The 13436-nt window shown below is 40.3% G+C and overlaps 1 protein-coding gene and 1 pseudogene across 1 annotated transcript in view; one reads left to right on the top strand and one right to left on the bottom strand.

The window, feature by feature from the left end:
- LOC145768989 (integrin alpha-2-like) overlaps nucleotides 1–13436 on the bottom strand; it is a 91368-nt gene that overhangs the window by 34034 nt on the left and 43898 nt on the right. Inside the window, exons 16-21 of the mRNA XM_082580589.1 lie at nucleotides 13067–13205; nucleotides 12480–12593; nucleotides 10363–10451; nucleotides 9909–10007; nucleotides 7921–8035; nucleotides 6652–6762 (exon numbers count right to left, since the gene is read on the bottom strand). Of these exons, the coding sequence (XP_082436715.1) occupies nucleotides 6652–6762; nucleotides 7921–8035; nucleotides 9909–10007; nucleotides 10363–10451; nucleotides 12480–12593; nucleotides 13067–13205 (667 nt within the window). The remainder of the gene's footprint in view (nucleotides 1–6651; nucleotides 6763–7920; nucleotides 8036–9908; nucleotides 10008–10362; nucleotides 10452–12479; nucleotides 12594–13066; nucleotides 13206–13436) is intronic.
- LOC145768244 (uncharacterized) lies at nucleotides 3580–4429 on the top strand (annotated as a pseudogene).

Genomic DNA, 13436 nt, shown 5'->3' with positions numbered 1-13436 from the left:
TCCAAACATTAGCCTTTTATATCTGTATAGACCTCGATGTGTAACAAATGTTGTAATATGGCGGCTCGTTTCATCCAACATTATCTGATGAAAGCCCCATTTTAAATCCAACTTACTGAAAACAGTACTACCATTGAGTTGATACAACAGTTCTTCAACAGTGGGAATTGGATGTCTCTCTCTAACTATAGCCTGATTGGCTTGTCGCATATCAACACAAATGCGAATGTCACCATCACTCTTAGGTATGACTACCAATGGAGAGATCCAACTTGATGGTCCTTCTGGGACTTCTTCTATAATATCAGCATCAAGCAATTCATGTAACTTCACATCTACCTTTTCTCTCAGCGGAAATGGTATTCTTCGAACAGGTTGAGCTACTGGCTTAAGAGAATCATCAATATGCAATTTTAACTCATAATCTTTTAACAAGCCAACACCAGTAAATAAACCATCATACTTAGACACAATGTCATTATCAACTTGAGGTTTAACATTATTAGCACCAGATTTAACACCATTTACATGTATTGGACCAACATGCAACAAACCTAAAGTCTCTGCGGTGTCTTTGCCCAATAGTCTGTGTCCATCGGTATCTGCTACCACAAAGTCAGCAACACATACTTTTTGTGTAACTTTTGATTCAACTTTTGCCGTAAATGTTCCTAATGTTGGAATTGGCTTCTTACTTCCATACGCGTACAATGTTTTAGCAGATTTCCTTGTTGTTGCATTAATATTACATGTCTTCAGCCATTCCCAAGTTTGCTTGTTCACAATGTTGCATGATGCACCGGAATCAACTAACATGTCTCCCACCGACACACCACCAATGTTTAAACTTACACTGCACAGCCCATGTGTTGAACTTTTCATTGAAAAGACATTAGTTGATGCTCCAAATTCATTTTCACCCAATCCTGAATTATCTATTTGATTGGCATTAGATTTTGAATTTCTTTGTTGATAAAACTGTGTTGTATTCCTTACTTTTGACCTGCATTTCTTTTGAAAATGTCCCAGATTTCCACATTTGTGGCACTTCTTCCCTCTTGCAGGGCACTGCCTGTCATGTTTGAAATGACCAAATAATCCACATGCAAAACACTCTTGTGTGTCTTTTCCCTGTTTTGACTTAATGTTACTCTTTCTTTGTATAGGAACTGAATTTACTTCATGCTGCATGCTTGGTTCTAATGATTTTCTTTCCATCATCTTAACCTGTGAATTAACTGCTTCATGTGCTCTAGCAATAGCTAATATATCATTTAACTGGACATCTCCTTTTTCCAAAAACTTTCGTCGTAAATGATTGGAATGACATTTATCAATTACTTGATCACGAAGTTGGGTATCCAATGAATCACCAAATTCACACATAGCTGCCTGTTGTCGCAGTCTGCAAACAAATTTGTTTACCGGCTTATCATGTTTTTGCATCAATTGCCTAAAAACATGGCGTTCAAAAGGTACATTAGCCTTAGGAAGAAAATGATCATCCAACAATGTTAAAGTCTCTTGAAGAGTTTTACCTTCATTGTCTGGAACCAAAGAAAAATAAATTTCTTGCACATCCACACCAGCAGTGTGCAGCAGCAGAGCCTGTTTTTGTTCATCACTGGTGACACCTTTTCCAGTGATATACAATGAAAACGCCCGTTTCCATCGCTTCCAACGTTGTCCCTGGTTTTGTGCATCACCATTGACATCAAAGGGTAATACAGCTGACACCTCGCAGGTAACTGCAGCTCCATTCATGATGCTCACTAGTAGTTTGGACAACACGACAAGAACAATTCACTGTCTGCTTGGACCTCTTGAACTAATAGGCTACAGATTTAAATATTTTCCTCGTCGCCAAATGTCATATTCTGTCTGTTTACTGGTGTATTATATACAGAAACAACATGCACTTCCACTTTGATTAATTACTGACAACAGAATGTACTTCCGGGATACTTGCCAGGGTTGCCAAAAGATAATCTGGTAACCGGTCATAAGCATAACATAATAATCACATTTCAATACACTACAGCCATTATGGGGTAACATCCTCGATGTAGCGGCAATCAACGATGTGCCCTTTTTATAAAGTCGACTGGTAACCATATATCACGAAGAGACTTTATACTCGAGCTCATTGAATGTTTGTGCCACCAACTACAAAACAACACAACTATTGTCATGACACCTGAGTATCGCTCACATATCGCCACCATTTGGTGTCACTGCGCAAGAAACTGACATCCCGCGCTGCATTACTGAAGCGCCTGGCAGGCTCTAGCTGGGGGGCGAGGGCTGACACTTTGCCAATAGCAGCCTTAGCCCTTGTCTACTCTTCAGCAGAGTACTGTGCACCTGTCTGGTGCCGCAGTGCTCACTGCCACAACATCGACACTGCCATAAACAGTGCCCTGCGCACAGTGACCGGATGCCTGCGTCCCACACCATTGGACAATCTCCCCATTCTCGCTGGCATCCAACCTGCTGAGCTTCGTCGCGAAGAAGCCACTCTGTCCCTCGGTCGACGGGCACTGGAGCCTAATCATCTTCTCCACCACAAGATCTCTGCCTTCCCAAACGGGCACCCCCGCCGACTGAAATCAAGACACCCATTCGTGCCAGCCGCTCGGCTTCTGATTAACGAAGCTGATGAACAAGACATCTCTGCGGCTACTTGGGCGGACCATAAATGGAATTCTGAATGGAGGTCAAGCACCACCAGACTCCATTCATTCATCCGCGACGCCGACACACGCCCCATCGGCCTGACACTACAGAAACAGGCATGGGTGCGCCTCAACCGTCTCCGTACGGGCGTCGGGCTTTTCCGCTCAACCATGCACCAATGGGGAATGGCTTCTTCCTCCTCCTGTGAATGTGGTGCCGAGGAACAAACCGCAGACCACATCATCAATGACTGTACCATCTTCAAGCCACCTAACGGAGTGGAAGGTCTGCGCGTCATGGATGATGAAACTAAAGACTGGCTGCTCTCTAGCAGCCTTCCAGTGTAGTCCGGGAACATCGTGAATCTGGGGTGGTAAAAGGATAGACCCTCGGCCCCAGAAGCTCAGACGACGACGACGACACCTGAGTCAAGTAAACGCAGGAAATGCTATAGATTCTATAACATAGTATAGAAGAGGCTGTAACAATGCAACGACATTTACGTGTTCCAAGTGTCAGAATCCTACCTGTGGAAAGTGTTCGCAAAATGATTAGAAAGTTATTTTTGTGAAATTCAGCGGGTGTTTCAAATGATTCTGTGATGCATTATATGGCTGGTCACAAGTGTACTCATTTATGTTTCTTTTACATCTGTAGGCTAGTCTAAGATTGCTAAACCGTGTCCCATGGAGTGCTTATTTCCTATACTTTTTTGTTCGAAATAAGTTTTCAACAATACAAGTTGCATGCAAATGTGTTTTTTAGGAAACTGCATTCATTTAGAATGCATAATAATAGTTAGAACACTAGCAGTTAGACAGAAAAACGCTGCAATACTGAAGGTGTCCTATAGGACACCGTGGTAATTCTAAGGTGTAAAAAATCCTGGTAATTCTAGTGTTAATGGTTATTGACGAGTATTCTCGTTATCCATTTGCTTTCGCATGCAAAGACCAATCCTCATCAACGGTGTTGAAGTGTTTATCAGAACTTTTTGTACTATTTGGCGTTCCTGGATACGTACATAGTGATAGAGGTTCAGCCTTTATGTCCAATGATGTAAAAACCTACCTTACAAGTAAAGATGTGGCTACCAGTAGGAGCACACCATATCATCCCACTGGTAATTCACAAGTAGAAAGAACGAATCAAACTATTTGACAAACCGTACAGTTAATGTTACATGATCGCCATCTTCCGCAGGAGAGGTGAGAAGAAGTCCTACCTGACGCTCTACATGCAGCGCGATCATTATTATGCACCAGCACAAATGCTACGCCGCACGAACGTTTTCTTAGGTTTGAACGACGTTCAATGCTCGGGAAGAGTTTACCTGGTTGGTTGCTTGCTCCAACCAGGCTCTGTCCTGCTTCGTCGGTTTGTCAGGAACAAGGACGAGCCATTAGTAGATGAAGTTGAATTGCTAGATGCGAACCCTTGCTTTGCACATGTTCGATATCCAAATGGCCGAGAATCAACTGTATCGACTACAGACCTTGCTCCTTGTCCGCAAAAAGAAAAACCAGCAGAAGACAACAACGTTACCGCCTCACCCGAACTACTGGATTTAAATTCAAAACCTGCACCTGAATCACCAAAGTCCGGACTTGAATCTCCAAAGTCTACACCTGAAAATCCGGTTGTTGAGCACTCGCACAAACCGGGCGTGATCGATGTTGAGGTTCCTGCCCTTCGCAGATCCTCTCGGGTACGAAAAGAACCTGACCGATATGGTGCTTATGTGAAACATTGATGTATCTATTTTCTTGAGACAACAAGTATCGAAATTCTAAACATGTTCATAAATCAGCGGGGAGGAATGTAATGATTGCTTGCCTGTAGTTCACCTTGTTTACTCGCTTACGTAATCATGTGTGCCCTAGGTAATTGTACGCGTTTCTAGTTCTGTACTCTAGCCTTGCCACTGATTCTGGGATTCATCTTGCAGTTGTACTGGCAGAACGAGGAACCTTATATTTGTTTTGTTTGTTTAGCACGAATTTAAGTTGATTAAAGCCAAGTTATGTTTCTAGTTTGGTTTATATCGTAACACGTATCCAGTACAGTTTTATTAAACTGCAAAAACAATAAATCTTTGAAACAAGCAATCGCTTGTACCAACTCCGACCAAACTGTGATCCACCAATTACATCTAAAAAACATTCGTTTCATCCGTCGCTAACGGCGCCCACTTAGGATCACGGAACACCACCAAAGTCGTTCCATAGCAGTGAAATATGGAGTTTCGCCCGTGGTGGCGCTGCGGAGCAGTCGTTTGATATAAATTACGCCCTAACCAGTCGAGCTACGAGGTTAAGATTAAAAAGTTCGCTAAGCATAATTCTGCTCTAGGAAATAATTATAAAAGTTACTATACTAGGATCCAACCTGTCAGGGGCACTATAACAAAGCAAGACTTTTACGACATAAAGACAATGCAAAACGTAATGTCCGAAAAAGCAAAGCACCATGTGGGTGTGGAAGGTTTGCCTCCTGGAAAATTTTACAAATATAATCCTGTTTTGGTCATTTTTTAGGCATTTTTGGCGTAATAATGCTTCTTTTATCAAAATGCACATTTTGTGTGTAACTAGCCTATAACTTAGGTCGTTTTGTGCGTAATCAAATTTATCAAATTAAAATTGAATTTATGTGGAAGGTTTAGTTTAAAATTTCATTAGCCTACTATTTAAAAAAAAAAAAAATTCCGACCACAAGATTTCAATAATTCATTTCTTGAAAATTTTTATAGCCCATCAGCCTGGCCTGGCATGGCAGCCTTTCCGCAGGCTAGCAGTTCGAAAATCTGTCTGAGGTGTCCTCGCCTTGCTTCACCTCATGCTACATTTCACTTTATAACCTATTTCCATTAACACCGAAATTTATCAATTTAATTGTTAATTAACTAAACATTATAAACTTAAAAAAAAATGGAAACAAAATTAGATATTAAATGTTTATAGTTACAAGTCGAAAGCGCCGCACGAACTAAATAGGCTTAGGCCCCTAGGCGAGGGTTGAGGAAGCAGAAAATACGGCCTTGCATGATTTAAGCTATTGTGTACTGAGCTTTTGTAGCAGTTTTTTTTATTTTTTAAACAGTCAAAAAACATTAAAAGAACTAAAGTCAGTGCACCTCTAAACAGCCGTAGGCCCCCTCCCAGGCGGGGGGCATGGGAGGCGGTTAACATGGCCTTGCCCTTCACAGTATCAAATACTCATCATTTATCATCAGATATGATTGAAGCATTGGATGCCCTGTCAAGTGACCGCGCTTTAAAGATTAATATTGAAGCTAAAAGAACTTTGGCTGAATTTTGGATTTCAGTTGCAAAAGAATATTAACAGTTATCAGCGGCTGCAATGAATGTTCTTTTGCCATTTGGAACTACATGTTATACGAAAGGACGTTTTCTGCAATATCTTACATCAAAAGCAAATACAGATCAAGACTAGAGTAGAAGATGATCTTCAGATCGTCTCTCAAATTAAACCTCGAATTGATTTGTTGTGTTCTCAACACAGAGTCCATAGTTCTCATTACTTAGGTAGATTAAATGCATTCATTTACTTAATGTTTTATGTGGTTTCGCACTATTTTGTGCAAGAAAATATCTACTGTCAATAGTAGTCTTAACATCAATAACACCAAAAAGTATTTGCAGACCCCTGCTCTAGATTGCCTATGGAAATAGATAAAATGCTTGATGAAAACGAGGAGCGGAAAATGTATAAGTTTCGCATTCTGAAGAGTGTAGAAGAGGAAACCATAGACGATTTACTCTTTAACTTCGAGCGAGCTTAAAACGAAAACCCTTCCCGCCCCCGTCTTGAAATTAGTATTATTGTATATCCAAGAGACCAAGACGATTGGCCTAGCTCTGGACTCTGAGAACTTTATGACAGCGGCACAGATTTGAAACCGATTGAAAACTACTGCGGTGATTTAAGCTCTTGTTAAATAAAGTTACTCACTGTGCAGGTGAAGTCATATAAATAGAGCAACGGATGGCCACTTTTTGTAGTTGCTGTCCATGAAAACGTCATAAGAGATGACGCGACCAACAATGGACCGAGACTGTAGATCTGCGGTAAGCAAGTAATGTTCTTTTAATTTTAGAAGAATTAAAACTTTCAAAACTATCCTACCATACGATGCTAATGAAAATAATACTGCACACTTGGTTATTTAAAAGTGGATTATATTTTTCAAGTCCAAAGCATTTCATTCATATTTATTCAATACGAGCGAAAGAAAGTTTTATACCAAGTAAAGAATGATTTATTTAATCTTAGTTTACGCCTTGCATCATCATATGGAGTAAGATCTTCCAATGGGTAGAGCACTGAGGAATAATCGCAACATATGTTCAATTGTTTGGACAAGTTATCGTTAACCTGCTATGGTTAAAGAATGCCACGACTGTCGACCTCAGAAGCTCTAACAACGACCTGACATTTCACACTTTTGAACAATTTTCCTGTTTTTACTGACATTTTAACCCACTGAAATTTGTTGTAGTCACTTTGTCTTTAGGTTGACGGACACTGGTCAAAATATCTCCTCTGCTCCACAAACAGAACTCTTCAGTAAGCATGTTCACTGATAGGCGTTAAAACGACCATTTGTGTCAGTGATTCAAATTTTATTTAGCAAAAGTGACAAATAAAATATACTTGCGGCTAATTCGCTAATTGGAAGGGTCGAAAGTGGAATTCAGAATAACAAGAACACCAAATCAGGTCTCATGCTTTTATTGCTACTGCTGACATTTGCCCATTCGCACGTTTTCGTCGACAGCGCATCTTCAAGGCATCTAAAAACTATCTCTTCAGAGGTGTGGTGCTTTTTCATTCAACCACATACCCACCAATGGGTAGCTGGCATCTTTATCTTTTTGAGATGTGATTATGCGGAACAAAATTAAGATTATATCTTTAGCCTGAGCGCCTTCGATCAAGTAGGCTACTGGCTGTTCTCTATTAATTTCATAATAATGAAAGGCATGACAACCCAGAGAGAAAAAGTATAAATCTTCGCCTCCAACGGTTCAACCGAGAACAAACTGACGTAACTGTTTGTCAATATATTATTTATAACTATTTAGAATGTTGAATCACAGTTAAACTGTTTTTTTACAATACCGCAACGTTTTCCAACGTCTTTATGACACAGAGAACAGCTGATTTCTTCGATCGCAATTCAACAAGAATCGCTACATGCTGCCACTAGCTGGTGCTTACATTATGGGTATGCATCACGTTGGTGTCGACCCCACCGAGTACTGGGTCTATGAGAGTGTGGGCAAAAACGGAAGTCACTGAGTGGTTGAAGAAGACAGCATCGGGAATAGTGGACCTTTTAAAAGTAATATTTGTTGGTTAACTGCAAGGTCCATACATGCACGGATTTTAAATAAACAAAAATGTTGCAAAATTAAAAGAAGTATCTCAACACTGTCACAACAACGATGACAACGTGTACAGTAAATACTAAATGTTACACTTCTTTACCTTGATTACTTTTAAAAGATTAATCGTTTTAAACCAGTTGTAATCTTCTTACAGAAAAACTAAAAGTAATTCACCACGCCAAATGATCATACAAGTAGGGCATCAAGAGATAGTAAAGAGAAGCATGGGTTACTAAAACGAAGATCATTCTCAAAAACGCTGTTTTGTTGTATCCAGGCACAGTGATTCTAAATTTAGATTACACGGGCGGGAAAGCAAGGAAGTCAGTTATCGTGTCTATCTTCAGGTAAGCCATTATGTTCTGCCAAAGATACAGCAACATGTTATTGGGCGGCATTAAAACAAGATCACCCCAATCATCTTCGAATCAAGCAGGTAATATCTTGCAGCATATTTCACCAAGCCCATACTAAAGGTCGCTTTTTAGACCCTCCACATTACAACGAGTTTTTAAGTACCGTAACCAATATGTAATCATTCAAGTGTTGAACATAAAATTACGTGTTTGCTAGTCAAGCAAGGATAACATAAAACATTTTTTACTAAAATTTAGCAAGATTGTCTCGCCACAAGACCACCTTGGTGGTTTGAGCAATGACTTGCTTGAAGAATTGTATTTTCATTCCAGTGCCTAATCTAAAACAATGTTGGGAATTTTCAAAGGACGTTTGAGGCAGCCAACAGTTCAATTAGAAACCTTCAATTAGTCAAATCGGAAAACTTCACTCTGCCAATCTCGGTAACTGGCCCTGCGTCTAAAGCCTCCACAAGTAGGCTATGTGAAACTACTAGAAATAACCTATCAAAGGCTTTGTCAGTCCGAGTAAGTGTATCAATTGCACAAACAATATCTGCAGTGCTGTGTTAAGCCCTTGGTGGGCCCCGGGGCCAAAATAATTTTGGGCCCCTTATCGGCAAGCAGACTTATGATAATATAGTGTGTATGTTAACTGCCCTGATATGGAAAGGTGTGAAAACTTCACTAGACTTTCTCACCAGTTGAGTAAACAATACAAATGTAAATAAGAGCAAACACAGGTCTATCAAGTCATAGCTACACCTTTGCTTGCAATGAAAGCCAAAAGTGTTAACGATTTCTAAACATACTGGCAACGGTCATGAAGCGTAGGGGTCATTCAACTCAGATCTTATATCACACAGTAGAAGTTAGCATAAAAATTTGACATGCTTATCACATTGAGTTCATACAATTTTTTACATCGAACAAGAATTGACATAATTATGAGAATTTTACATTGGTTAGTTACATTTGAAAGCAATTTTGGTATAAGGGCCCAGGCCCGGCATCTCATTGGTACCGGACCTAAATTATCTTCTCAATGGAAGTACACGCAGTAAACTTTAGCAGCTAAAAAACATGCCACTGACGCGCAAAAGTCTATTACTTGTGGGTCCCCTGAGATGGTGAGCCCGGGGGCCGGGCCCCCTTGGCCCCCTCTTGACACAGCACTGAATATCTGTATGGAGTGTGAGCGATAACAAAAAATATATGCAAGCGTGAAAGCTACCGGAGACAAAGCACAAATGAAAGCTTAAATGGCAACCCACATAGTAAAATCCGTCATTTTCACCTTAACGTCTGCACTTTGCAGACGTTAAATCAATGCAAAATGGCAAATTTTGCTGTTTGGGGGAGCTAAAGGTGGCGTTTCTACATTGCTTCAACATACAGCGACGTTGAAACAATGTCAAAACGGCAACTTTTTTGTCTGGGAAGCTTTTTTGGATCATCTTACCCCGTCAGAGAGAGTTGTGCATTGTAACGTATTGGTCTAATAAACCGGAAGCGATTGTTGATGAGGTTCTCATCGTACGCGACTGTTCCACTGCCCGCGCTAGCAATTTACATTAATTATTATGTACATTAATTTCAGCGTTGAGTTTAGTCACAATGTTAACTATTACACATTCTTTTTGAAGACAGCATATCATACCAAAAATGGAGATTGATATGAAAAAATTTGAAAATTGAATGCATCTTAACATCTAATACGTTCTTACTGTGTTGTTATAATGTTGATGCTTAATTGTAACGGTTCATGCTGCTATTTAGATGTTCTTTTAGTGTCCTTACGGATTATTACAAAACAATCCAAGAATGCAATTTTTTGACATGTAGATTCTAGCAAATTTTATGAGCTAATCAAATCTGAAAAAGTTGTTACTAATGAATGCGATATCGAAGCTTACTTTGAAAATATATTTCCCTCGATGAATATAACGCCGGTTCTGGCTTTGGCGGTTAGGGACGAGAGGTCATATTCAAGGTTGAAGAAACACTAACAGAGTGTAAAAGTCATGTGAAGAAAAGCAAGGTTTGCAGGCAATCAAAATTAAGATATCAAAAATGTGAGTAAACCTAATTACGCTAGGCCAGGGGTGTCCAAACTTTTTCCCAGGAGGGCCAACAATTTTGTTTTGGGTAAATAAAGATGTAGGCCTACCTAGCCTATAACAATATTGTAATATTTAATGTCATTTTCATACAACAAATCGATATGCAGGTTTAAACATTTCATTGTAGCCTGTACATATCACGAGATATCATTAGTTAGGCTGTATAATTTATCTGATTTCCATCAGAAATTAACACATCCAAAAACTTTGAAAAACACAGCTATGTTAGCGACAAGGATGAAACTGACGTTTTGATTTCTATACCCAGGTCACGCCTGGTTCGAGGTTAATGATAGACAAGCGTAAAATGACACGTAAACGGGATGGGCAGCTTTCACCTCCAGCGGTTCTTATTTAAGTTCATAAACAATAAAGAACGTTTCATCACACAAATTAGGCAGCACCACTCTCTTCTCTCAAGGGTGGGAGTTTGTTGTAGACTTTCGGAAGGACTTGGGATGGCAGGATGTTGTGTCCTATCGGGCTCAGAGGTCCACATTTCTAGTCGTGCAGCTGTCGCGCTTGTGTGTTCCAATGGGCCGACTTTGATGAAGCTTTTGCGTGACTTGAGTCTTGCTGGAATAAGTTTGTGTTCATAGAGAGGGTGGCGTTGGTCGGATATTTGTTTTACTCTTTCCTTTTTTGTAGCGACTTCTCTTCGGATATGAGGTGGAGCTATAGTTGCTAAGTTATAAAGGTCGGCGATTGGTGTTGGACGGAGTGTGCCAGTTATGATTCTACATGCTTGGTTTAATTCGGAGACAATTACTTTGGTGTGGCTTGACCTAGCCCATACTGGAGCGCAGTATTCAGCGGTCGAATAACAGAGAGCCAGTGCTGTTTGCTTCAGTGTGTGCTCATCTGCTCCCCAGTTTGAGTTTCCCAGCTTTTGCAAAAGGTTATTGCGAGCAGATAATTTTTTCTTAAGCTTCATTAGGTGTGTCTTATAGGATAGGGTCCTGTCTAGTGTTATGCCAAGGTATACAGGAAAGGGGGTATATTGTAAAGCAGTGTTTTCCCAATTGATGATAAGTTTTTGGCTAGCCTTATGATTGTTCAAGTGAAAGCCTAAACAGAGCCCGCTGCGGAGTCGGGAGAAATAAAAGCAATCTTTTCCGATGGAAGATGACTCCTGACCCAATGTGTGATTGCGGCCTAGACAATCAGACGATGAAGCACATCCTCACCAACTGCCCCCTTAGCCCTTCATGTGATGACAACGACCTCAAAAACATCACAAACAATGCTCTTACCTGGCTCCGACACTGGCGTGACAAGCTATGAATGAATCACACAAATAAGTTGAACCGAACAAGCTCAAATATTGTTTTTGCAAACTTTTTCATTTCTGGAAATTTGTTTTTATCCAGCTATTGATAAAAGACACGAAAGAAAGATGTTGCTGTCGGTTTCGCAGAAAAGCTCAATTAGCAGCGGTCGTTGAATTTGTTGAATGAATGCTCGACCTTATCACTCATTACAACACTTTCAGGCAATAATAATTGATTTTACGATTATGACGCAACAATAATTTTAACTTTTCTCGCCTGCATTTGTCCTTGAGAAATACTGTCTTCACCAATTTTAAAAATAAATGCAAGTTGCATTTGTATGATTTTTATGTGTCTGCGAGCCAAAATAACACATTGTGCAACAACAGGCGCGGGCCATACAAAAACGTCTCGCGGGCTGGATCTGGCCCTCGGGCCGGACTTTGGACACCTCTGCCCTAAGCCTTGTTGACAATATCCTACTTTGGTGTCACAGGCTTGTTAGCAATATCCAGTTATCCACCCACCAATTATTAACCGCAACATATTTCTTGTAGACTTACTTGCGTTTATATATGACTCTCAGAAACGATAGTGACAACTTTTTTTTATAGTACAATCATACATCCGGCTACTTACGCCCTGTTCGGACATCATCAAGTCTCGTAGGACTCCTGTTGAATTGACAAATGAAAGCACGGCTTTCCCAGGGGAGGAGTCAATTTCGGACAAAGCGACACACAAACCTGTGACCTGGAAGTGCACACAATGACATTGATATGAAGTACTGAAGTAGTTCATTGGTGATAGATAGGTTTAGTTTCATTTTCTAAAAAGCAGATAGTAATATATAAAGTTACCAATGCACATGTTGTGAGTCAGCGATGTATTATTATTATGAGATGGTGATAGATACCAAACTGACCTATCACCATCCACAGTCATTGCGCAAAAATTTCGGTTCATTGTTCTGTTGAAACCGCTGGTGAGCACAAGCTCAATAGCTCGAGCCACATTGCGAACAGCAGCACCATGAAGAGGAACCAGTCACCTTCTCGTGGTTTCTCCTGCCAGTTAGCACCAAAGTGCGAATCGAAGAGCTGTAGAAAAACGAACCTCGACCCGAAGCACCGGCACTGCTCTATTCAGAGAGTGGCAATTCACTGTCAACAAGTTTCATCGTCAAGCAGTTAGTTCAAGCAAGTGATCAAAGACCCAGGTCCTACCCGACGCAACAGAAGATCTCCCGAAGAGACATTTACTTTGGTAAAGTAAGAGTGATCAGGTCCGTGGTTTCGAATCACAACGCTGACGATAAACAGATCTGGGTTCTGCTGGAGGATCAATGCTCCCCCTTCCGGAAGTCTAAATGTAAATGAGCGAGTTTGTTGAAACATTTTGAAGTTCAGCCTACATCACAAAGAATTCCAGTCTTTAGCTCTATGAGTTTATACTCGAATACTCAGGCGAGTAAAATTTACAATAGACGCTCATTTAAATCAGCAACAAAACTTGAAGAAAAGTTCTGAATACTAATCTTTCAAGGAGGCTAGGTGGACCATCAATAAATTACAGATTATGAAAAATTCGACAAAA

This window comes from Aplidium turbinatum, chromosome 4, assembly GCF_918807975.1.
Source record: "Aplidium turbinatum chromosome 4, kaAplTurb1.1, whole genome shotgun sequence".
Classification (NCBI taxonomy): Eukaryota; Metazoa; Chordata; class Ascidiacea; order Aplousobranchia; family Polyclinidae; genus Aplidium; species Aplidium turbinatum.
Note: the sequence above shows the minus strand (reverse complement) of the source record. Positions and strands in the feature narration are given on the sequence as shown.